The following is a 21754-nucleotide window of genomic DNA, read 5'->3' on the forward strand; positions in this document are numbered from 1 at the left end:
AATTCACACATGTATATTTTATATTTTGCCTTTAATTACGAATGCCGTGAAAAGATTTACATTGAACAAGTGCAAAAAAAGGAGAAAAAAAAGTACAATTTCTCATCTCATGTTGAATAATGCAAACGTCTGACCTCATTACAGCATGCTTTCACAAAATAATGACTACTACATATGTGCAGCAGGAATGGAACATTCCCATTTCCCCCCCCTCCCATCACATATCCACATTGAGTCGGGCAGAACACGAGGCCGCCCCAAGCTGGTTACTGGCTCGGCAGACGTACACACCCGCGTCCGACGCTTCCACGCTGGACACGACCAGCGAGCAGAGGCCATCTTCGCCGTAGTCCATCTTCACTCGGGTTGACTCAGACAGAGGCTTGTCATCCCAAAGCCACGTCACCCCTGGATGAGGGTAACCTGGAGTAGAAAACAAAAGCTTCTAAATTCCAGTTTAAGGTACCCTAACTCAATTTCACATTACAACCAATTTTCTGTCCATTTTAGTAAGCCCAACTTCACTTAGAATTCATAAAGTTAGTAGTATTTTCTGCTTCTGTCATCATGTGATCTAATTTAATTAAAAATGCTCAATGCAATCACATATTTGCAACAAAACCTTGCAATTTTTTGCCATTTTGCCTTCTGCGTAATATTTAATGAAGCGCCTTAGGTGGTTTCTAACCGTCTACTTGGCACGCTAGACGAGCGGTAGATCCCACAGAGAAGCTGGCATCCCTCAGGGTCTCCCGGAAGCGGGGCTCGCCATGCAGCTGCTTATCCAGCGAGCGAATAGCCTCCTCTGCCTCTTGGCTCCAGCTCGGCTCTGGATGAAGGGAAAACTTGAAGTGACAATGTGAAAGTGCAAGTCTTCTGCCATACATATGTAGCTTCAGGAATTGGAACTCCATAGAGAAAATATTGAGTTTTTCCACATTCTCTGTTGCATTCTTACATGGATTAACCGCACAGCTTCCTTAAGAAATCCAAAAATGAGGTACTTGTGGTATTTTTCTGGGAAATAGTTTCACTTTGTGGTACTTTGGTGATGTCTGACTGGCAGGAAATACACCCTCAAGGGTTGGCCAGTTGTCATGTTAACTTTGAGAGCACTTCAAAAGCTAGGAGTAGTTTTTCCTGAGAGAACATTTTTACCTTCTGAAGAGCTGCCTGGAGAGTCTGGCCTGTTGGAAAGGTTGGACATGCGATGTAGGGCCAGAACAGCCTTGCCAGTTTTCTGAAAGTTTTAAAAAGACAATTGACCACACCACAAGGTATTCAAACCCAGCCATGTATAAGGAAATTGTGCATAAATGCAAGCAAGTGTTTTCCAGAAGATGGAGCCCTAGATTTACAACAAGTAAAAGCATGTTAAAACAATGTATTTTAAAGGAATCTCAGTTTAACACTTCAATTGATCTGTTGCGAATCAAAATGTGTTTCATTAAAAAAAAAAAGGAAAAAGATGAAGCAAGAATGTAGGGATTAAAAGATAAGAAACCAATCCTTACTTTCCATTTACACCTGGCCAGGAATCGTCTCATTTTTTCCTTCCTGAGGGTCTTGGTGGGTCTTCGACTAAACGTCGTGAAGGAGGTCATCCAAGGGTGGACTAGAGCTTCAATGCATGATAACCTGCTCCTGAGGTCAATCAGAATTGATAGTGTTGAAGCACTGCATCATTTATTAACTAGATTTGTCGATGGATGTTTCCCACTCTAGGCGTTTCCACCCACCTGCGGTCTTTCTTCAGAAGGCTGCCGATGAAGTCTTTGGCTTGGTCGGAAATGTCCTCAAAGCTCTCCGAGTCAAAGTCGTAGTGAGCCGCCGTGACGAGGCCGAAGGTTTCGGTATCGCTGTTTCCTTGGAAGGGCGACTCTCCACTCAACCTGGAGGAGGAAAAAAAGGTTATTCTGGTACCATCTTGTTATAGTCAATGTTGTTTGAGCGCCATTGACATTTATAGACATCTATATACCAACTCTCCCAGTTAAATGGATTGGATGTATGTCAATAGAATGATTCTAACCATAGTTACCATCATATCTAGTGGAAAAGCACTAACTGGTATTTTGTGAGTTCGGGACACAAAAATATAAATGCCAATCATTTAGAAACCCTATTTTAATGACTACACAAGATGACTTTTCAAATTATAGTGTTTTACCATCATATTTATGGTTCAAACTATTGATTTGTACAACTAATGCGTTTTAGGGTTGCAGGCAATTGACTTTTCAGGGTGCATGACCCCCATGAGAGTTCACTGTAGCAAGAACTTTAAGAAGGGGGCAACTATGAAGGTGAAGATCCAAATTTGGACCACTGTGGCTTGGCAGGGGTCTGAGCCCCGATGTTAAACCTTGTCCTTGGTTATAATATGGGAGTTAGCGGATTGTATTCGGCCATTTAAGCCAAGATGGCAAGTGCGTTGCCTTTGCTACAGTGTTATTTATAGAGGAAAAACTGGGGGATGACAATTAAATTCCCTCTAGAATTTCAAAGACTGTTCTCAGCATGGTCTTTAAAAAAGAAAAAGTGACTGTGATTTATTTATTTACAAGATATAGCAGATGACTCCGATGCTCCACATGTCCGTCTCCACTCCCACGGACTCGTAGTTGATCACCTCGGGGGCCACAAACTCTGGTGTTCCGTGCATCACCATTAGGGGTGTACCTTCTTCTACAGAGAAGAACATGGACATTTTAAAGGCCAATTTTTTTCTAGTCTATTGTGTTTCTTCAGTTCCTCACCGAGTTGACTAGCCAAGCCAAAGTCAATAATTTTGATGCTGGTTCCAGTATGGTCAGTGCAAACAATGTTCTCAGGTTTCAGGTCCAAGTGGACAATGTTCTGTTTGTGGACATACAACATGCCCTCCAAGATCTGACGCATGTAGCCGGCACTGGTGGGCTCCGTATGTTCGAAGTTGTCATCCACGATGCGCTCGAAAAGTTCCCCACCCGCAATACTAGAACGGATTGAAGTTAAATTCCCAGTTCTAGCTTTGATTGTGCTTCCAACAAGTCGGGTTACTTACTACTCCATGACCATGACTGTCTCCTTGGGGGCTTCGTAGGCTGCCAAACATTGAACCAGTTTGGGGTGATGGAGGCAGTTCATTAGCTCGATCTCCTTGCGAGCAGCTGAACGTTCCTTGGAGCTGGTGGCCCTGTAGAACTTCCCTGCGTACACCTCACCGGAAATCTTGTGGGAAAGACGGAATACCTCGCCAAACTTCCCACTAGACAAGGAAAAAGGTTACCCAGATTAATGCCATGTAGTAGATTCGCCATATTGTGCGCTTAAAACTCTTACACTCCCAATTTCTCATGGACATCGTAGTGGTCCTTCACTTCACGTTTGGTGTCTATCACCACTTTGACACAAGGTTCCATGCCATCGTTTTCTTGTTCTAATCGAAAAAAAAATGAAGTTGTTGACGTTTAAATGATCATTCTGGAACAGGTTGGGAGAGGGGAAGTAAAATGGACAAAAATAACTAACTGGTTGTCGCCATTGTGATGCAGTCCGACTCCTGACTGGGATCGCTGACCCCCTCGGCATTGTAGGCCCGTACTCGGAAGCGATACTTTCCGTAAGGCTCGAGGCCCGAGCTGACCTGGGTGGAGGTGTCCCGACACCGCTCGCCTATTTCCGTCCAATCCCCAGATCCGTCAGCGCCCTGCCTCCGGACCTCCACGATGTAACCCAACACGGCCGTGCCGCCATCAAAACTGGGACCCGTCCAGGAGAGGACAAGGGATTCAGCTGACAGCTGAGAGACCACCGGATGGGACGCGGGAGGGTCTGGGCGATCTTTTGGAAAGGTTTGAGAGTCAGTATACATGGGTTTCAAATTGTTATTTCAAAAGCTGGACACTTACGTATGACGCTGAGGGAAACAGTGTGTTCGGCGGAACCGGTTCGACTCCGGGTGATAAGTGTGTAAGAACCAGTGTCCTCTGGGTGGGCCTGAGAAATTTTCAAGCTGCTGTGTTCATTGTCGCTGCTGATAGACATTCTGGAATCCGGCAGAACTGCCTGGGGAGAATATAGTTAGCAGCATCCTATTGTACTCCTTAGGGATGTATTGTGAATCATTATCGGATTGTAAATATATCAATGGTGTAGTGCACAGTTATTGTATTCAGACCTTTTCAGTTACGAATACAATGTCGGTATTTAAATGAATTTTAACATCTTAAAATGCATCAATGGTGCTAATTGAGATAAGTGTGTGAACTGAAACCTTTTCTCTGTTGAAAATCCAGCAGCAAGCTACAGGGACTGAATACGCATGGAAATCACAATGCAAACAAGCCTCTTCGCCAACCCGAACTGCGACATGCTCAGGTGGGTCCAGAAAATCCACAGGAGAACCTTGAGGGGGAAAAAAGGAAGCAAAACACTTACAAATGACTCCTAAAACAAATATTTGTGTTTCTTTCTGCAGGGTCTTTTGTTTGAGGACTCATTGGTTTCTACCTCCTACCTGTGCTTACAGAAGTGGGTGTGGTTACCAGGTAAGGATCTCATTGGCAAATTGAAATGATTGGGTCATATGGCTCTAACAAGCAATTGTCACTTGTTTGGGAACACAGGTGAATACTGCACTTGATTGATTTATAAGTATCCTGATTTCAGAAAATCATCATTTAGGGTTTTGGTCCAATACATCCATTTGTACTCGCATTGCAGTATTATAACATTATATTGGAAAAATCACATTCAATGTCATTTAGTAGTCAAACGCAAATATTTCCCAGAAAATCAGTGGATTGATCAAAGTACCTGTCTCAGCTTCTGTACTGCGTCCACTGTCTTTTCCGGTTATATCCGGGTTTTCTGTTTTGAGATCCATTGTGATTGGACTGCAGGGTATCTTTATCTCTGTTTTAGGACACACAATACAATCACAGGCAATTATTAAAATACATTTACTTCACTTTAAAAAAAACAAACATTTTAGACGTACCATTGATGTGTAAGTTGAGACAGTGGGAGTGATTTTCCGAAGAATTCTCCCAGTTTAATTTCCCGGCATCTTTCTTGACACCATTTCTGTGGTTTAACTGACTTTGATGTGGATGGACCTTTTTACCTGAAAACAGATAAGAACAATATGATATGATGTTTCTATTCCATTGATGTAGATAGGCCTCCATTTGAACTGGCCTCCTTCAGTCTTTGAACACAACTTCAAAACGCAGGATTGATGATCCAATTCAGTTCTAATTTGAAACAGTAACAGATTTTCAACCACAGACATTCCAAGCTCTTACTAGCATTCAGTCAGCATTGTGTCGCCAGGAAACCCCCAGGGGTGGGCTTCCATTCTGCGATAGCAACTTGAAAACTTTCAACACTTCCTCCACTGATGTTTTTCAACACTCATAATGAATCACACGTCTTTCTCGTCGAAGGCGTTCATGTCAGTAAGTTAAATCCCAACTCCCTTTCAGATCAGGAATTATTTAGAAAAAAAAAGTGCTTCTATAGTATATTTCATATCAAAAGAATCAGATCAGACTACCCTGGGAAAACCCAAACAAAGTTGTCAATTAGCATGTATTTATTTTAGTGTCCGACTGATGCACCGAGTGATTAACTGTCTTTTGACATGTATCAAAACATAATATCAGTATGCCATGAGGCACGTAGTTCTTCTCTCAGTGGGCTACCAACACATCCGGTGATTTACAGGGCATGGCGTCTATTTTCGGAAATATGGTAGTAGCACAAGTATAAGATATCCCCATGTGCATGTTAGACTTGTTTTGGTCTCAATGCATCACTTGGACGACACCACTTGGTAGTAAGACATTTATTTCTTCAACAATCTCTGCATAGTCTGGACTTGTGAACCTCCAAAATGTTTCCATGCAAAATGATTCGAGTTTAAAGGGAAAAAAAAGGGTAAACAGCCTTGCAAATGGGGTGTTAAACGCTGATCAACAGGGGAAGAAAAGTTTAATGACACATGCACTCATGTTACAAATGCGAGTGCATACTAAGTTAGATGACGAAGTGAGATTTTTACCTGCTGGACATGAGGGTCTTGCAGTGTTTCTCATCCCCGGCTGGTCTGCAAGCGGATCTCTTTGGGTGCGTGTGCGCCCCTGGAGCTGCAGGCGCACTGTGGACACATAAGTCTTTGGCTTGCCACCATGCTCGTCCATCCTTGCGTTTTAAAATAGCAGATGACTTTCACTTTGAGTGATTCATCCCACGGGCCTCCTCCTGTGTAAAAAAGCCGCCTCTTATATCAGGAGGAGTCTGAATGTTGTGACCCTCCTGAGATCCGTCGTACTCCCCCGGGATGCTGGAAAGTCCTTGTTTTGCCGCCCCGGGTTTCTCGAAAACAGAGTCACATGGGATGCTAAACTAAAAAAAACGTTTGTTGGATGGTGAGAAATGCGAGGGGGAGTTTTGTTTAACGATGACAACAATAAAAAAGGGGGGAAATAAGAATTGAAATGTTCTTTCTAGGTATTTCCTTATCGGCTGTAAATGAGTAACTGTGTAAAACGCAGTATGTGAATTGTAGAGTGGCTGGAGGAATCAGGAAAAGCAAGTAAAGCGACAACGCATAGTAACTGAGACGTCTTTTACCTCCATTCATACCTGGGCTGTTCTGTTGAGGGTGTGGTCCCCAGAGCTGATTCTTTTGTTTCTTTTTATTTATAGAATACAGGAAAAATTGAGTGTTATTAAGTAGCAAATATGCTCCCAAAAGACTTGCTGATTTTGTAGTCAGACTCTTAAACATCAAATCCTTCCACTTTTTATAGAGAGACGAGGTGGGGCGATTGTTTGACCGCTGCCACATCTCCCAGTCAGAATGGATTGGACGCTTATCACTGTTGATAGCAGTTCAACGTCATTATTTAAGTTGAAATAAATTTGATGTCTGCAACTGTCAGTGGGATTATTATTATTATTATTATTATTAGTGGTAGTAGTGGTAGTAGTAGTGGTAGTAGTAGTGGTAGTAGTAGTAGTAGTGGTAGTAGTAGTAGTAGTGGTAGTGGTGGTAGTGGTAGTAGTAGTGATAGTAGTAGTAGCAGTAGTTGTAGTAGTAGTACTAGTGTTGTTATTATTATTAATATTCAGTTTCCTACATTGATTGATAATAATGAAGAGGCATTTTTTCAGTAAATCGCTCCAATTAGTGTTAAAGTTGAGAAATGCGACATAATGTATGCTGCATTTTCTAAGAGTCTTGTCCATATTTAGTAATATATATTTTTTTATAATTTGCTGTGGGCCCCAAAAAGAAACTGAGCAATGAGCCACATGTGCCCCACTCCCTAAAATTTGGACACCACAAGAGTGTGTTTTGTCATTATGAATGTATTTGCAGCAATGTGGTAGTTGCTAATATAAGTGCAATTTTAAAACCCTTGTTTGTGAAATATTCATGGGGAAAATACCTTTGCATTTGAACAAATCAGCAGTCAATGATGGAGTTGTATTAGTCTTATTTGTGTCACACAAACGCAAGTATGCGACAATCCCATTATGGACACATTTCACTCAGTGGTCAAGAATGTGAGTGTTATAGTTACCCAGACTGGTATGTGTAAAGTAGAACTATATGGAGGGGTGCCAGGGTCAGGGTATTTACTACCAGCAGGTCCCCTGCTGCCAAAAGCATGCAAAAATGAATCATCCACTTACGTAATAATACGCACAAGTACCTTTTTAGATCAATGTGGATTTTGTAAGTTTTAAAAGTTTTTTTTCTTTTAAGAAGCAGCAGATGTTGTTTTCTGGCCTAATTTGGACATCTGCTTTCATCGTCAGTTTCGAGTATGCCATGCCTCATTTCCAGATAATTGCCATTTTCCTGTCTGTGAGTTCTGAAGAATTCCAAACAGGAAAAAAGTAAACGCCAGGAACAAAAGTTCCCCTGACACATTATAAAATGGCATGTTTATTGTGGGCATTTTACCATATATTTATTTGTTTAAAATCTGTTGTCAACTTCATCCTCATATTAAATTGTAATTCCTGACTTCATGGGATTAATATATGGCAGAGTGAAATGCACTTGGCATTTGATTCAGACATTTCAGATGCAACAGGTGGCATCCACGATAATGAAACCTTATCATTGCTCCAGGCTGGAAAGACTGGAATTAATTAGAATTTTAGTGAGTGGTGTGCCTTTCTTGACCCGAATTTTCGCTTATTTGCTGCCAGTTACTTATAACCTTTTGCTTTCTTGATTTAATTAAAAAAAATAGTTAGAGGTTGTGTTGGGACATAAGTACTTCTGAATATACAGTGGTAACAGGTGGGCAGTATTGGGTGAAGACAGTAGTAGCCACAAAGCCACAAAATCAATTCACCTACCACAAATTGTTTTTTTATAGCTAAATTAGACCAATGTTGGCAAATGTTCATGTAATGAAGACTCTTGATATGGAATTATTTATAGGAGATCATAATGCATGGACATATATCATTACAAAGGCATTTTAGTGTATTTCAAGTTTTATTAAAATATGAAATAATAACTCAATGATGCTAAATTGCATGTAGGGTTGGTTAATGTCATTATCATCATCAACTTATGACACGGTAGTGTTATTACTGTCTTTTGCATTGGGAACAAGTGTTTGAGAAGGGTTGCGTGCATTTTATTGTAGGGACTACATTTCCCATGTAAAGCCTGTACGGGAAGTGGGCGTTTCCTCATCGTTCCGTGCTGAGGTGAAATCTGCCCGTAGTATCAACGTGTATGCAACGGCGGTAGCAACTTCGAAAAAAAGGATGGAATAAGGAAAGAAATACACGATTGCAATTACTCAGCGGTATAAAGTCAAGGTAAACATAGTATGTTGTTAGATTAGGTATTGTTGTTGTTATTAGTGCAATATTGTTGAAGATGGGTTATTGTCAAGAAAAAACTAATGCTACGACTCCTAGATGAGATTAATTTAAACCTGTTCTTTATTTTTTATTCAGATTTGTGCATCATAATGTCAGACGCATTAATCCAGAGAATAAAGGATCTGGAGTTGGAATTGGAGAATCTCAAGAGCCAGCTGATTGAGAGCCATGAGAAGACCAGTCCATCTCCCAATAATGGGAAAGCAAATTGCAAAAAAGGCAAGAAAGCAGCCAAAGATCGGCCATTTGACTTCTCTGTCCACCCTCACCGCCATGTCGCCCTCCGACTTGCTTACCTGGGATGGGCCTACCAGGGTTTTGCCGTCCAGGAAAACACGGACAACACTGTGGAGGCCAGGCTCTTCGAAGCCCTCCTCAAGACCCGCCTCATCCAGGACCGCCAGACGTCCAACTATCACCGGTGTGGACGTACAGACAAAGGTGTCAGTGCCTTCTCACAGGTAAGTTCATGATGTTCTTAGTTGTTGTTGTTTTTTAAAGTATGATTATTTTGCCTTTTCCCTTTGCAGGTGATAACAATCGACTTGCGCTCCACACAGTATTCTGGATTGGGGGTCAAGATACCAGAAAATGGAAAAAAAGAAGCCACTTCTACCTCGGAGCTTCCCTATGTAAAAATACTGAACAGGGTCCTACCTCAGGACATTCAAATTTTAGACTGGGCCCCCGCAGCCGAGGGCTTCAGCGCCCGGTTTGATTGCCAACATCGAACGTATCGCTACTACTTCCCACGAAGCTCCTTGGATGTGGCATCCATGGCTGAGGCAGCAAAAAGGTGACCTATTGTGCATTTATCGTATTTTCTCAATTTAAAACTCTTGCCTAAAAAAACACTTCTATCTACAGGTATGAAGGGACACATGACTTCCGTAACCTGTGCAAGATGGACGTGGGCAACGGCGTCCTGCAGTTTGAGAGGACCATCTTGTCAGCAAAAGTCATGCCGTTGGACCACCAACATGCCACTGGAACTGACCCACATGACATGTTTGTGTTTGAGATTCAAGGACTTGCATTCCTTTACCACCAGGTATCATGACATGTACAAATAGTTATTTATCTTTCGATATATTGTGGTTAATTTACGTTAATACATTTATTGTTATGACGCCACAGGTCCGCTGCATGATGGCTGTGTTGCTTCTGATTGGCCAGAAGTTGGAAGCACCAGAAGTCATCGACAGCCTTCTTGATGTTCATAATAATCCAAGAAAGCCACAATACAGGTGATTTACATCCATGCCGGTCCATCAATATAATCTATAAATCCATGGGTTTTTCCTCTTAATCTAGCATGGCGGTAGACTACCCATTGGTCTTGTACCAATGCCACTTTGACAACCTGAACTGGAAACAGGAGCCTGAGGAGCTGAATTTCGCACTTAGCTCACTACAACAACACTGGACGCAGAGCCAAGTCCGAGCCAACGTCATCCGTGACATGATCCGAGATTTGGAGGCCAGGGGTGAGAAATCTATACCTTTTTATGTTTTAAATAATAAAGAGAACAGAATGTGAGGATGCATCTTGATGTGCAGGTGGGGTTTCATCTGGCACGTGTTTGCTAGTGGAAGGCAGCCGCCCGAAAAAGTACCGGCCTTTGTTAGAGAGGCCGCTCTGCGAGAGCTTAGAGTCACGCATTGAGCATTTTGTTAAGAGAGGCCGTCTCGAGAGGGAAGAGACAGAAGATGGTGGAGAAGCATTGCACAAAGGGAAGCGGTCTAAAAATGTACACAATTCCACAGTTTTGCGTCTTGATGGCAAGGTGTCCAAGTCTTGAAGAGAAATGTTTAAATAGGATTTTTGTTGTAGGATTTTTTTTTCTGGCAAAAATGGTTATTTCTGTGAAATAAACACACTTTTTGCAACTATTTCAACATGCCTTGTATTCTGAATTCTCATATAAATTATTTGATTACATTATTTATTTTATTATTATATTTATTTAATTACTAGCAATTATGATTGATACCACATTAGTTTATAATATTTCCAGAGTCTGGGTAAATGCCTAAAGTGGAACCTTTCTGGTGGTTGTGGATGGTCGGTGATTTTAGCCTGGGACACATTTATCATTAACAACATCCGGTTTTCAACATGTAGTTGACCTCAAGAGACTTAGCTGGTAATACGACCAATAACATCCATATTTTTAAATTATTTTTGAATGTAAGAGTTAAGGAGGATGATTTATCCATTCTTTCATCTATTGTCAGTTGTTTTGACGTTGTTCTCCACATTTAGCTTGTTATCTTTAGCTTAAAGTGCGGATACCCAAGTCCCTGTTTGTTTTCTATATAAAACATCAATTGACAATAACCAGGTAAGAAACTAATTGCCATATTACTTATTTTTCAATTCATAATTTACCAGGAAATCACGTCAAAATATATATTTTAAAGTACTATCTGTGATGGCCTAAAATAGCCCATCCCTCTTTTCTGTTTGTTAAATTGTGGAAATATTAACAGTAAGGACACCCTACTCAATGGTGTGTTCAGGGCAAATATGGACGTGTTTGTGAGCATAGTTTTATTAAAATCACATTTAAAGTGTGGTAAATGTGATCAGAAAGCACAAAAAGGAAAAACTCAATTCCCCCTTCAGCTATTTGTGTCCACAACATATGACAACAGGCAATATACCCTCTTCTGATCCTTCTATTTGTGTCCCCTTGATAAGAGCATACCTATCACAATACTATTTAATCATGTTTTTGTATCAGTTCTCAGTTCGTTTTTTTACTCCTGTCCCTATAATCCAGAAAAACAATCAACCACAATGGGTGGGACAGCATTTTATTAAAACACATTTGCTCATCTTAAGAAAACATTTCTAACTCCATGTTATTTCTTTTTCAGAAGATGTATTTGGTTGGGCTGACCGGCGGAATCGCATCTGGGAAAAGCACAGTGTCATCAATGCTGCGTGAGCTCGGCTGCCCCATCGTTGACGCAGATGTCGTTGCCCGAAAAGGTGATTCAGCAATAATTAACAACCAATGCTTTCCAACTGACGATGCACTTTGTATTTCTTTATCCTGCAGTGGTGGAGCCGCGCACACTTGCCCACTCGCGCATCGTTTTCCATTTCGGGCACGAGATCCTGCTGGAGAATGGCGAGATTGACCGGCAAAAGCTGGGCCGAATTGTGTTCGCCGACGCGGAGAAGCGCAAGCTGCTTAACTCCATCACACACCCAGAAATTCATAAGGAAATGTTGAAACAAATTATCTACTACTTCCTCAGAGGTGTGTTTCTCATTCACTTCCAACCGTCAATGGCGCCATTAAGTTTACAAATACAACATGCAAATGATGTTTTCTATGCATTTTCTATAGGTTTCCGCTACATTGTACTGGATGTGCCACTCCTCTTTGAAACCAGAAAGCTGACACATTTCCTCAATCACACTGTTGTCGTTTACTGGTAAGACCTCCACTTTTATTTTAAAAAAAAGTTAAGAAACAAAGTTAAGCCAAATTCATTTTTACAGCGATCCCGCCACTCAGCTTTCACGGCTGATGCTACGGGACGCCTTAACCCAGGAGGAGGCCGAACAGCGGCTAGCGGCGCAAATGCCGCTCAATGAGAAACGTGGCCTTGCTAGCCACGTCATCGAGAATTCAGCCTCGCGAGAGGACACCCATCGTCAGGTACTGCGGCTGCACACCAAGCTAGAAGACTCCATGGACTTCCTTCTGGTACGGGTTCTAGCCGTGGCCGCCACCGCCGGTCTGGGGGGGGTGCTGCTATATGCGGCCAAGATGATTTTCTCCTGAGTTGGGATGACTGCAATTGTCAGCAGGATTTAGTAAGATTTCATACAAAGCAAGCACTTTAATTACTGTAGTAGGGAACTGACAGTCGGTAGCATTTTCTCAATGTTTGTCGTTAGGTTTTTTTTTTTAACACTACTAATCTAATATGTTATTTTGTACAATTTCTTACTAAATTCTCTTTGACAGCCACTTTTGTTGGTACAACTTGCACTGAAAAATCAATTTATAATATCTGTGGTTAATTAGCCTTGGTTTTACTGTAATGTGAAGATATGGAAGGGCCACAGAGTTTATTATTAGTTAAATATTTTAATATATATATATAATACAACTCTACTTTAATGGACCTCTACATAAATATTTACTATTAAGAGGGTCAAAGGGGGATATGGGTTGGTTTTAGGTAAAAAATACAACTAATTGATTATCAAAATTGTTAACATTAATATAATTAGAGTAGCCCTAATGCACAAAGACAATGTAGTAATTGCTGGAATTAATGTATTTAACAATACACAATGAACTCTGCTGTACTTTTTACTCTTTAGTTCCTTACTCCTACTAATCCTCCCCTCCTATGAACACACTTTGTGAAACTGAATATAAACTAAATCCGACAATGTGGTTTGAACAACTTCTTCCTGAACCAATAGGCGAGATTTCCAATAGCAAATAATTGAAAACAATATTAAAAAGAAGCCAAACATGACATGGACAAGAAAATTGAGGAACCTAGCCTTGACGTCACCCTTCCCACTTGCAGATGTACGTCAGGTAGCCACAAAACACTGCATCACTAATGTGGAGTGACGGGCATGTGCATTTAAACATATATTATCACTAAGGCAATACCTCACAGTAGTTTGTAATTGCCAGTACATTAACCTGCAAAATACACCTTATTATAGTCAAGTATTTGAACAGTCTTCATTTCCAGCTAGTACCTTTTGCAAGCTTGTGCTTTATCTCAACAAGCTAAAGTGAATTCCCTCAGGTTACATCTCTTTCTGAATACTAATCATGTCTTTATTACCGAAGCCAAGAAGGTTTATGGCCCTAAATGTGGCTCCACCACAACCTATGAATGTTCTCCACACGTTCTCCTCACAACAGACTTATGGAATCTCAATAGATGTCCAGTGACTACAACTGAACTGCCGGCCATGCAAACTTGTTAGATAACCCCCTCTATGAAAGTATAACGACGACAGATGGCGCAAAAGCCGATGGCGCGCTCCTCGCGCAGTAGCTCACAAATGCAGCCCGACATCGGCATGAAACGGCCTTCCACGGCCCTCGCCATTTTGACTCTGGCGTCTCGCGTCACGGTAGGCCCGGTCCAAAGCCGGCGCCTCCGTAACGCATTGTCACGCCGCATCTCGGTGTCGCCGGGTAAGGTGAAGAGACAGTGAACACGCCAGCGGAGCGTCCCTAGCCTTATGAGTCAACCTGTCTTGGCGCGTTAGGACTGCCTCATTCAGGGTCGGACCACGAGGGGAGCTGGTGCTGAGTCACTGACACACTGGACTTGTACCCCCGGACGCCGGCATGACGCCCGGGAAGGACGTGGGGAAGCGGCGGATGCCGTTGCGTCCTTCCAAGGAGCGCTAAGACGTGCATGGATGCACACTTAAACCCACCGAAGCCCATTTCGTGCTTTCCTGGCGTCCAAACTAGCTTTCTGCTCTATTTGCTTTACAGTTGTTGTTACGAATGCCGCACGACGGCAAAGAGTTAAACGTGTGTGGTTGGGGATTTTTTAGGATCACGGAAAATGCAATAATGGGGCTACACGATTAAATCGGGAATGACGGAAGACGACCAATCCATTTAAGTAATTGTTGTCAGTCTATTACCATCAATGGCAGAGTACGAGCTCATAATTGGGAGGGGTCCAAGGACAGCGTTGGAACATTGCGTAGGGGTCATTTAGCCGAGGCATCCATCTGTAATTGGGTTGTTTTTCGGTGAGTTCATTCGGGGGGTGATGATGCTCAAACAAAAGCAAGGGTTGCTGGGGTGCCTATAGTGTTATTTGTAAAAGACATACTGTAAACCCTTCAGTATCCATCTATATCATCAATGTCAAACACAAGGCCTGGGGGCCAAATTTGGTTCCTACATCCCTTTTTGTGCTGCACCAAAGCAAATCAAGTGTCTGTTTTTCTCACCAGATTTTTTGGGGGGTATAAAACATGTGCTTAAATGTACATGTTTCTTTTAAGTGAGTTTGACGGGAATGCTGCAGCCGAATATAGGACGAGAGCGGCTTTGTATTTTAAGCCAATGGAAGAACTGATAGCTGTTAGCAAGCTAGAGTCGTTTACAATTAAATTTGAGCTCGCAGCCAACGTAAGTGACACCATGTAAGTTGGAATCATGCCCGTGTTTTCTTTTCCCATCAGGCAAACCCTTTACGCCATGCTGTTATACTTAATAATTGTGTAATTATTATACACTCCAGTCTTCGTTCAAGAACATTTTTAAGCTGTTTGTCTAGTCTCAGATTTTATTCCCAATAGACAAAGCCTTGATCTTAGTCTCCCAAAAATCTTGATCTGGACTTTGTCTCATTATTTCATGAAGTTTTGGTTGTGATCTTGACTACAACACTTGAAAATGCGTCTTGAAAAACTGACATCTGAATCAAAATCAAACGTTTACTTAAGATATGAAGGCTGTCCATCAAAATAGAGCTATTTTGTAAATAGGTATTTTTCCCAAACGTAACCTATTGACATTTGGCAGCATCTTCACAACATTTAGGTTGCCGGGACGACAACAGCAGCCACTCCGACGGCTCCTCGCCACACCGGGGGCGCTTTCGTCTTTTGACATTGTGACATGAAGTCTCTAATTTGACGATGCGCTCATAGTGCCCCAGAGAAAACCCGAGTTCTCGGCCTCCCCCCGGTGGCTTGGGTGACCTCTGCTGAGGCACGGTCACTCACTTTTAATTGTGTCTGGAGGAAGTTAGCTGTCTGTCTCCAAGGCATTAAAATAACACTGATGCTCTGACACGGCGAAGCAATCCAGTCGCCGCAGTTTTTTATCAGCTTTGCGACTCCGTTGACATTTTCAGTGAACTCACCGGCGACTATTTTCAAACTTAACTTCTTGACACTCTTGCCACTTGTCATAGATTTTCAAAACCTCAGTTTGACTCAAGATTTTTTTTTTTTTGCCATACTGAAGACAACCCCCGAGGGAATTAATCGCTTCTTAGGCTTGAAATTGCGAGGCTACTCGTTGCTCGTCGCAGATACGCCTGCTGGATGAGCTTATGGTCTAAGCTGTCTCTAATATTCAACTCTGAAACTTTCAACATAGTTTTATTTCTGGTCTAATGTTTTAATGTAAAGGACAGAGACATTGAGACAGACCATATAAGTCTCAGTTTCTCTGTTTTTGCTATTTATTTGTAGATAGTGTGTTTATAAATAGTATTTTTCCTCCTCTGGTACACAGGCATCTCAAAGTACTATGTCTTATTATTCTTTTAATTTAATGTAGATGCAGATTACCAATCACATATAAAGTACAGCTTTTATTTATAGTATAATATTTCAATGCACTGTTAGTATTCAAATAATGCACATAGTTTAGAATTACATATCATGTATGTATACTTAAAAGATATATAGTTTTCTTTGTCGTTGGTATAAAATTGATAAATACTGAAAACTCACAAACAAACATTTTTTAAAGTTTTTTTAATGGAACAATAATTCTTTTTTAGTAAGACACTCTTATGATTTAGGTAAAAATCATTTATACCTTTTTTTAGCCCAGAAAACAAGCAGTTATAAACTAAATATTACCTCACGTCAATGCTAAGCAATACAGTTGAATCACTGACTACTTAATTCAACCCATAAATTTGTACATAATAATAAATAAATAAAAAAAAAACACAGAAAATCAGTCACAAGGCAAGACAAGAAACATTTGACATGAATTGTTTCCATTCAAAACCAACCAAGTTTGAACATATTTTCTAAGTATCTTGTCATTATTATTATTATTTTTTTTTAGGGCTAATGGATTTTTTGCATGCAGATGTTAACAAGCAAGCACATCACATAATATAATCACTATAGTAAGGATTTTAACAGACACACACTGTAAATTATTCAATATCAGACCTGATAGTTAACAATTTTAATTTGTAGAAATCTCACATTAAACTCATTCACTACCATTGAAGGCGATAGACATCCAATTCATTTGAACCAGAGAGAACTACAGACAGATCCCCCAAAAATTGGCCTATTGGTGATTTTTTTTTGTTACCCGTAAATCAGAGATGGAATCACACCTATCTTTATGGCAGCTGATTTGCATGCCATTCAAGAAACACAACAGTTTAACGTAATGAATCAACAAACACCGTAACTGCCTCAGAATCATAGTGACACCTTAGCGCCAACCGTCCAAACAACACACTGTTAAAGAGGTAGACATTTCTCCATAACCTCCGAATCCACAACTCTTGGGCGACATCGGCTCGTCTTGGCCACTGAAATCAGCCGCTGTCATGCATCCTTCCGTCAATCGGCGTACAGGATGAACCCCGAGAAGGTGCTGTACTTGTTGCTGTTACCCCCATGTGCCTTGCCCCCGTCCAATTTGATGAACACCTCATCACCGGCGTCCAAATGCAGAATGACGCTGTTACTGGCATAGTCGTAACTCTGGTCCTGGTCTTGAGCAATAGCGCTAGCCCTGACCTAAAAAATAAATACATTCATAAATTCCTCGTAACACTATAAGTCAGTTTTAGCCATTCGGGCAAAGTAAACATTTTCCAAAAAGTAGCCCAAGGAATCTTTACAAAACGGTGTTTCACCTCTACAGACAAAACAAAACATCATCTGCTGATGTGAGGAATTCTCAATGTGAGTTCGTTGGGAGTGTAGTACTAAGTATAAGAACACGTTGACTCAAGTTGGAAGGCTTCATGGCGACTCAGACTGCCTAAGAGGATGCGCAGTGCCTTTAAAGATGTCCCCTCACCCTACTAGGGCTTCCATTTTATTTATTTATTATGAATCCTGCACTTGTATCATCACCGCCTGTCTGCACGAAGTGTATAAAACTACCAAGAGTGCCACGTCTCATCCACGTCATTAAGACACCATAGGGGGGGAGAAGGCGTTCAGATTGCCCTTAAAGCTTTTGACGGGTGGGAAGCGATGGTCCTTGGACACTTTGGACGAAAGCTACTTTTGCAAGTTTGGTGTTAGACTTTAATTGTAAACATTTTATTTTTCTGATCTATTTGAATTGTGAAGACCTGGCTGGGAATAATCATTTTAATATTTTTCCTAACTCAGTAACTACAATGCATTTATTATTACAGTTGTAACCACACTCAACACACTTGTATCCCAGTTTTTTGCCCTTACATCAAGATTATATCAAAACGTGAAATCTTGAAAAATTCTGTAGTTAAGGCACTCCTTATTAATTCAATTTTTATCACTTATCTCCAGACAAAAGATCAACCAATGTATGTTGAAAATTCGTACGTTAAAGCATCCCCTATATTATTTTTTCTCTCTAAGTGACCGCTACAATCTAAAAAAAATGACCAAGTCATACCATTCATATCTCAAACCTTGACCCTTATCAAGACATCAAAAAAGCTAAATTAAAAACACATTTAATTGCTCTTAACTCTCCTTCAAAGCAGCATTGTTGAGCACATCATCCAATTATATAATTTGTCGAAATAATTAACTTACCACAAAGAGGGGATCTTTTTCAGTGGTTTTTGCCATCTATGTATCTTCACGCAAAAGGCAAATCTATGAAGTACTCATTTAGTAGATGACAGAAGGTCAAACAACAGAATTAGAACTTTTTTTGTTGTTCAACTAAACTGGCTTTGCGCATATTGGTAAACTGCTATCAGGTAACAAGTGTTATTTGAGGTGTGACTGTATATCTGGACCATCATGTTTGTGTTTCACTTCAAATTTGCGCGGCGTTTGATCAGCTTCGTCACCTTAGGCTTCCGAGACATCACCAAAACATCCGTGATCCGTAGTTAATACCTCATTTCCACACCAGAACTGTCTGCCTAGTCTACCGTTTGATAAACACCAAACGTACGGACGTCACGGCGGCTGTGTTGAAGTTTCTATTTGTATTTCAAAGCGCTTTGAACTTGTTGTCAACACCTCAGGCGATGGTTTGATCTACGCCAGGTTGCGGGTCACGCTCGGATCGTTTTCCCTGGCGTACACAATCTGGCAGCCCGCCACTGTGCGTTGTCCATTGTTTTTTGCGGGCCTGAACTAAGTGGGAACTGAGATCACGCCACATATGAACGCATGGCTTCACAGTTTTAACCGGTGGCTTCGCCTTGAAGTTTTTTCTAACTTGCCAAGTCAGAAATGGCTACGCTTGGTCAAGTCGCACACGCGCATGCCACAAACTGAGGAAATACTGTACTTGATGATCTTAATTTGCTAGGACGTTTACAGTTCATGTTTTTGTATATTGGGTTATGGTTGGATACATAGTCTAATTGTTTCTAGTGGCATATAGTGGGTATGATTTGAATGGTTCTGGCTGTCATGAGTTATCACTGTCAAAGATAGATGCAATGTCATATTTTGTAAAATATGATGATTAGTAAGTATTGGAGTATTGCTTTGGAAAAGGATGATGGACTGGAACTCTTGCGGTCTAGACTAAAATTGTTGTTAGAGTATTTTGGATTTGCTGAAGTAGATATGTTTTGGGATGTATGTAAAAATGCAGTACAATGGTACATTTTGGTGGCAGAAAAATAAATTAAACTTATTACATTTAGTGATTAAGATGCAAGTGAGTATCAATCTGTTATCAGTCAATGAGTGAGTGAATTTTCCACTATTTTTGCAGAAACATACCTGTTGAAAGCTAAGTTATGGTCATCAATTTGCAGTATATATTCTGACTGATACATTGTGCATTAAATCTAGTGTATGCAGAATAAACTCATCAATCCATCAGGCAACTCAAACCCAAAAACTTAACTGATGGTGCCAAGGGATTGAATAAATATGACCCCAAAGCGACGGTTACCCACCAAATTGTTCTTAAGCAGGTCGGCCCACATGCTGGTTCCGTCTCCTCCCCTCATGAGAACGTTGTATATGAAGAAGTAGGTGCCTGGAATCTTGCACGTGAACGTGCCCGTGGCGCCATCATAGTTCCCCCCAATGTTAGTGACGACGTCATCGAATCGCAGGACATCGTAGCCTTCCTGCGGGTTCCGGAGCCCCGCGTAGAAAGCCACCCGGGGTGTCGTATTGTAAGTTGCCGTGCTTACAGACCCGGCCACCCCCAAGCCTAGAATTCCAGTGCGTACCACGTCCACGCTATCCCCTGGTGGTCCCTTTGGTCCTGGTGGACCAGGCTCTCCAGGGGGCCCCGGGGGTCCGGGTTTCCCCTGCCGTCCGGGTCTGCCTTGTGAGGCGTGAGCAGCCGAAGTGGGCATGGGCAGCGCCACGCTACGTTGGCTCGGATCCCCCCGGTTGTCCGCCTTACGCTCGGGGGTGACCGGGTCCTCGGTGGTGGGGAAGGGGTCGCACACCATATGGCAGGTGCCCAGCATCTCCAAGCTGCTCCCACTCTCCTCCCCCCTTCCAGCGGAGCTGACCAACACGGGGATAAGCACCACCAGGACCAGCACCAGCATGACACCCACAGCGGCCGCGACCAGGGTCTTGCGCCCGATGCTCAGCCGGGGAAGGGGCTGGGCTGCCAGTGTGGACCTCTCCGGGGTGGGAATGGTGACTGCCGGGTGGTGGGCTTCGCCAAGATGAACGCGAGGAAGATGACGAGAGCAGGGGGAAGAATTGAGTGGCGAGAGGGAGCGAGGAATCCCACCGAGCCAAAGGATGGGGGAGAAGGAAGGGGGAGAGAGAGGATGCAACATGCACACACCAACTCTGAGTCAGGGTGAGGGCAGTGCTTCCCCACTGATGTCCAATACCCGATATCGTAAAATGTAAAACAAAAACTGACAACTTGCAAATTCTAGGCTTAATATAGTTATTATATACCGTGTTCTATGGTACTTTAAAGTAGAAATGTCATTTATTTTAATTATATATGCTGCACCAACCAAGTTTTACAATAAAACTGTATTTGTTCACATATAAGTCGCATTGTGTGTGTGTGTGTGTGTGTGTGTGTGTGTGTGTGTGTGTGTGTGTGTGTGTGTGTGTGTGTGTGTGTGTGTGTGTGTGTGTGTGTGTGTGTGTGTGTGTGTGTGTGTGTGTGTGTGTGTGTTCATGCAACTAGTTGTAGTACAATTTCAAATGGGCGTCTTTAGCGCCATCATTGGTCATTTTAAGTGCTATATGTGACCACCGAGGCTCACTTTCTTATTTTGGCCACAAGATGGGGGCCACTTCTCACAGTTCCATCCACTATACTGTGAACTTTGGGTGACACTTTTCAATGCAAGTTTCATGTATAGTCTTTTCATCTATTCTGGAGCAATTTTCATCAACTAGACACATTCCACAGTGGGGAGGGTCTTGTCATCACTAAGGAACTGGAAGACAGTGGGAGGTCTCTGATGTCTTAAATCAGACATCTGGGTGGGAAAAAAAATGAAATGTATTCGTTTAATATTTCAGCAGGTGTCTTGTAAAGCATTTTTCGAGTTTTTGACTTTCAAGTACATATATTTTCAATAGAATTGCAGTAATAAATACATGTTTGAGTTTACCAACTGAATGATAAACAAAAGTCTGTTTACATTTAGCCTCCAAAATATAGTGCAACTTTATTCTCACTACATTTCAAAGAGTTGTTTTTAAATACAGCAACTTTTGAATAGGTACATATTAAATTTCAAACAGTTTTAACTGTAAAAAATACATTTACAGTATGCTTATTTGTCTATTGAAGAATAATACTTCATAGACTTGTACCTTTAAGTAAACATTTTTAGACGTTCTCCAAATTTTTACAAATTTTTCAAGCAGCTGCACCCACTGCAAGAATAGAAAAGTACACGGTATATCGTACAGTATAAG

The 21754-nt window shown here is 41.6% G+C and overlaps 4 protein-coding genes across 7 annotated transcripts; 2 read left to right on the plus strand and 2 right to left on the minus strand.

Annotated features, from left to right (window-relative positions):
- Nucleotides 1–14: 14 nt before the first annotated feature.
- On the minus strand, nucleotides 15–6254 carry LOC144211428 (myosin light chain kinase, smooth muscle-like). 3 transcript variants are annotated; one of them, XM_077738678.1, is made up of 15 exons: nucleotides 6050–6254; nucleotides 4985–5110; nucleotides 4801–4899; nucleotides 4259–4389; nucleotides 3894–4050; nucleotides 3514–3825; nucleotides 3325–3421; nucleotides 3047–3250; nucleotides 2760–2977; nucleotides 2565–2688; nucleotides 1740–1892; nucleotides 1515–1644; nucleotides 1159–1240; nucleotides 689–829; nucleotides 15–423 (listed from the first exon to the last, which is right to left on the minus strand). In XM_077738678.1, the coding sequence occupies exons 1-15, from the start codon at nucleotides 6186–6188 to the stop codon at nucleotides 218–220; spliced, it is 2319 nt and encodes a 772-aa protein (XP_077594804.1). In that variant the 5' UTR covers nucleotides 6189–6254; the 3' UTR covers nucleotides 15–217. The 3 variants fall into 3 exon arrangements, with proteins under 3 accessions (XP_077594804.1, XP_077594805.1, XP_077594806.1); XM_077738679.1 differs by lacking the exons at nucleotides 4801–4899; nucleotides 4985–5110; nucleotides 6050–6254 and adding an exon at nucleotides 4502–4588; XM_077738680.1 differs by lacking the exons at nucleotides 4801–4899; nucleotides 4985–5110; nucleotides 6050–6254 and having other exon boundaries at nucleotides 3894–4046; nucleotides 4259–4492.
- A 2695-nt stretch (nucleotides 6255–8949) lies between these two features.
- On the plus strand, nucleotides 8950–10806 carry pus3 (pseudouridylate synthase 3). The gene is made up of 6 exons (XM_077739038.1): nucleotides 8950–9368; nucleotides 9438–9703; nucleotides 9775–9958; nucleotides 10045–10154; nucleotides 10222–10394; nucleotides 10468–10806. Exons 1-6 carry the CDS (start codon nucleotides 8997–8999, stop codon nucleotides 10707–10709), a joined length of 1347 nt encoding a protein of 448 aa, XP_077595164.1. The 5' UTR covers nucleotides 8950–8996; the 3' UTR covers nucleotides 10710–10806.
- Nucleotides 10807–10984: 178 nt separating this feature from the next.
- On the plus strand, nucleotides 10985–13243 carry dcakd (dephospho-CoA kinase domain containing). Its single transcript, XM_077738957.1, has 5 exons — nucleotides 10985–11252; nucleotides 11791–11905; nucleotides 11976–12179; nucleotides 12270–12357; nucleotides 12425–13243. The coding sequence occupies exons 2-5, from the start codon at nucleotides 11794–11796 to the stop codon at nucleotides 12708–12710; spliced, it is 690 nt and encodes a 229-aa protein (XP_077595083.1). The 5' UTR covers nucleotides 10985–11252; nucleotides 11791–11793; the 3' UTR covers nucleotides 12711–13243.
- Nucleotides 13244–16283: 3040 nt separating this feature from the next.
- On the minus strand, nucleotides 16284–20660 carry LOC144212055 (C1q-related factor-like). 2 transcript variants are annotated; one of them, XM_077739669.1, is made up of 2 exons: nucleotides 19792–20660; nucleotides 16284–17440 (listed from the first exon to the last, which is right to left on the minus strand). In XM_077739669.1, the coding sequence occupies exons 1-2, from the start codon at nucleotides 20641–20643 to the stop codon at nucleotides 17261–17263; spliced, it is 1032 nt and encodes a 343-aa protein (XP_077595795.1). In that variant the 5' UTR covers nucleotides 20644–20660; the 3' UTR covers nucleotides 16284–17260. The 2 variants fall into 2 exon arrangements, 1 of the variants encoding a protein (XP_077595795.1); XR_013329710.1 differs by lacking the exon at nucleotides 19792–20660 and adding an exon at nucleotides 18458–18833 and having other exon boundaries at nucleotides 17292–17440.
- Nucleotides 20661–21754: the final 1094 nt, after the last annotated feature.

Source organism: Stigmatopora nigra, chromosome 18, assembly GCF_051989575.1.
Source record: "Stigmatopora nigra isolate UIUO_SnigA chromosome 18, RoL_Snig_1.1, whole genome shotgun sequence".
Lineage (NCBI taxonomy): Eukaryota > Metazoa > Chordata > Actinopteri > Syngnathiformes > Syngnathidae > Stigmatopora > Stigmatopora nigra.

What these genes read in the sequence shown, in the direction of transcription:
- dcakd (XM_077738957.1), top strand. Translation starts at nt 11,794, where the DNA reads ATGTATTTGGTTGGGCTGACCGGCGGAATCGCATCTGGGAAAAGCACA. An exon ending in AGATGTCGTTGCCCGAAAAG is followed by an intron (nt 11,906 to 11,975) that starts GTGATTCAGCAA and finishes TTTATCCTGCAG; the next exon opens with TGGTGGAGCCGCGCACACTT. An exon ending in CACACTGTTGTCGTTTACTG is followed by an intron (nt 12,358 to 12,424) that starts GTAAGACCTCCA and finishes TCATTTTTACAG; the next exon opens with CGATCCCGCCACTCAGCTTT.
- LOC144212055 (XM_077739669.1), bottom strand. Translation starts at nt 20,643, where the DNA reads ATGTTGCATCCTCTCTCTCCCCCTTCCTTCTCCCCCATCCTTTGGCTC. An exon ending in ACCTGCTTAAGAACAATTTG is followed by an intron (nt 17,441 to 19,791) that starts GTGGGTAACCGT and finishes TTTATTTTTTAG; the next exon opens with GTCAGGGCTAGCGCTATTGC.
- pus3 (XM_077739038.1), top strand. Translation starts at nt 8,997, where the DNA reads ATGTCAGACGCATTAATCCAGAGAATAAAGGATCTGGAGTTGGAATTG. An exon ending in TTGCATTCCTTTACCACCAG is followed by an intron (nt 9,959 to 10,044) that starts GTATCATGACAT and finishes ATGACGCCACAG; the next exon opens with GTCCGCTGCATGATGGCTGT. An exon ending in CCGAGATTTGGAGGCCAGGG is followed by an intron (nt 10,395 to 10,467) that starts GTGAGAAATCTA and finishes CTTGATGTGCAG; the next exon opens with GTGGGGTTTCATCTGGCACG.
- LOC144211428 (XM_077738678.1), bottom strand. Translation starts at nt 6,188, where the DNA reads ATGGACGAGCATGGTGGCAAGCCAAAGACTTATGTGTCCACAGTGCGC. An exon ending in AAGACCCTCATGTCCAGCAG is followed by an intron (nt 5,111 to 6,049) that starts GTAAAAATCTCA and finishes ATCTGTTTTCAG; the next exon opens with GTAAAAAGGTCCATCCACAT. An exon ending in GGAGTCATCTGCTATATCTT is followed by an intron (nt 1,893 to 2,564) that starts GTAAATAAATAA and finishes TTCCTCCTCCAG; the next exon opens with GTTGAGTGGAGAGTCGCCCT.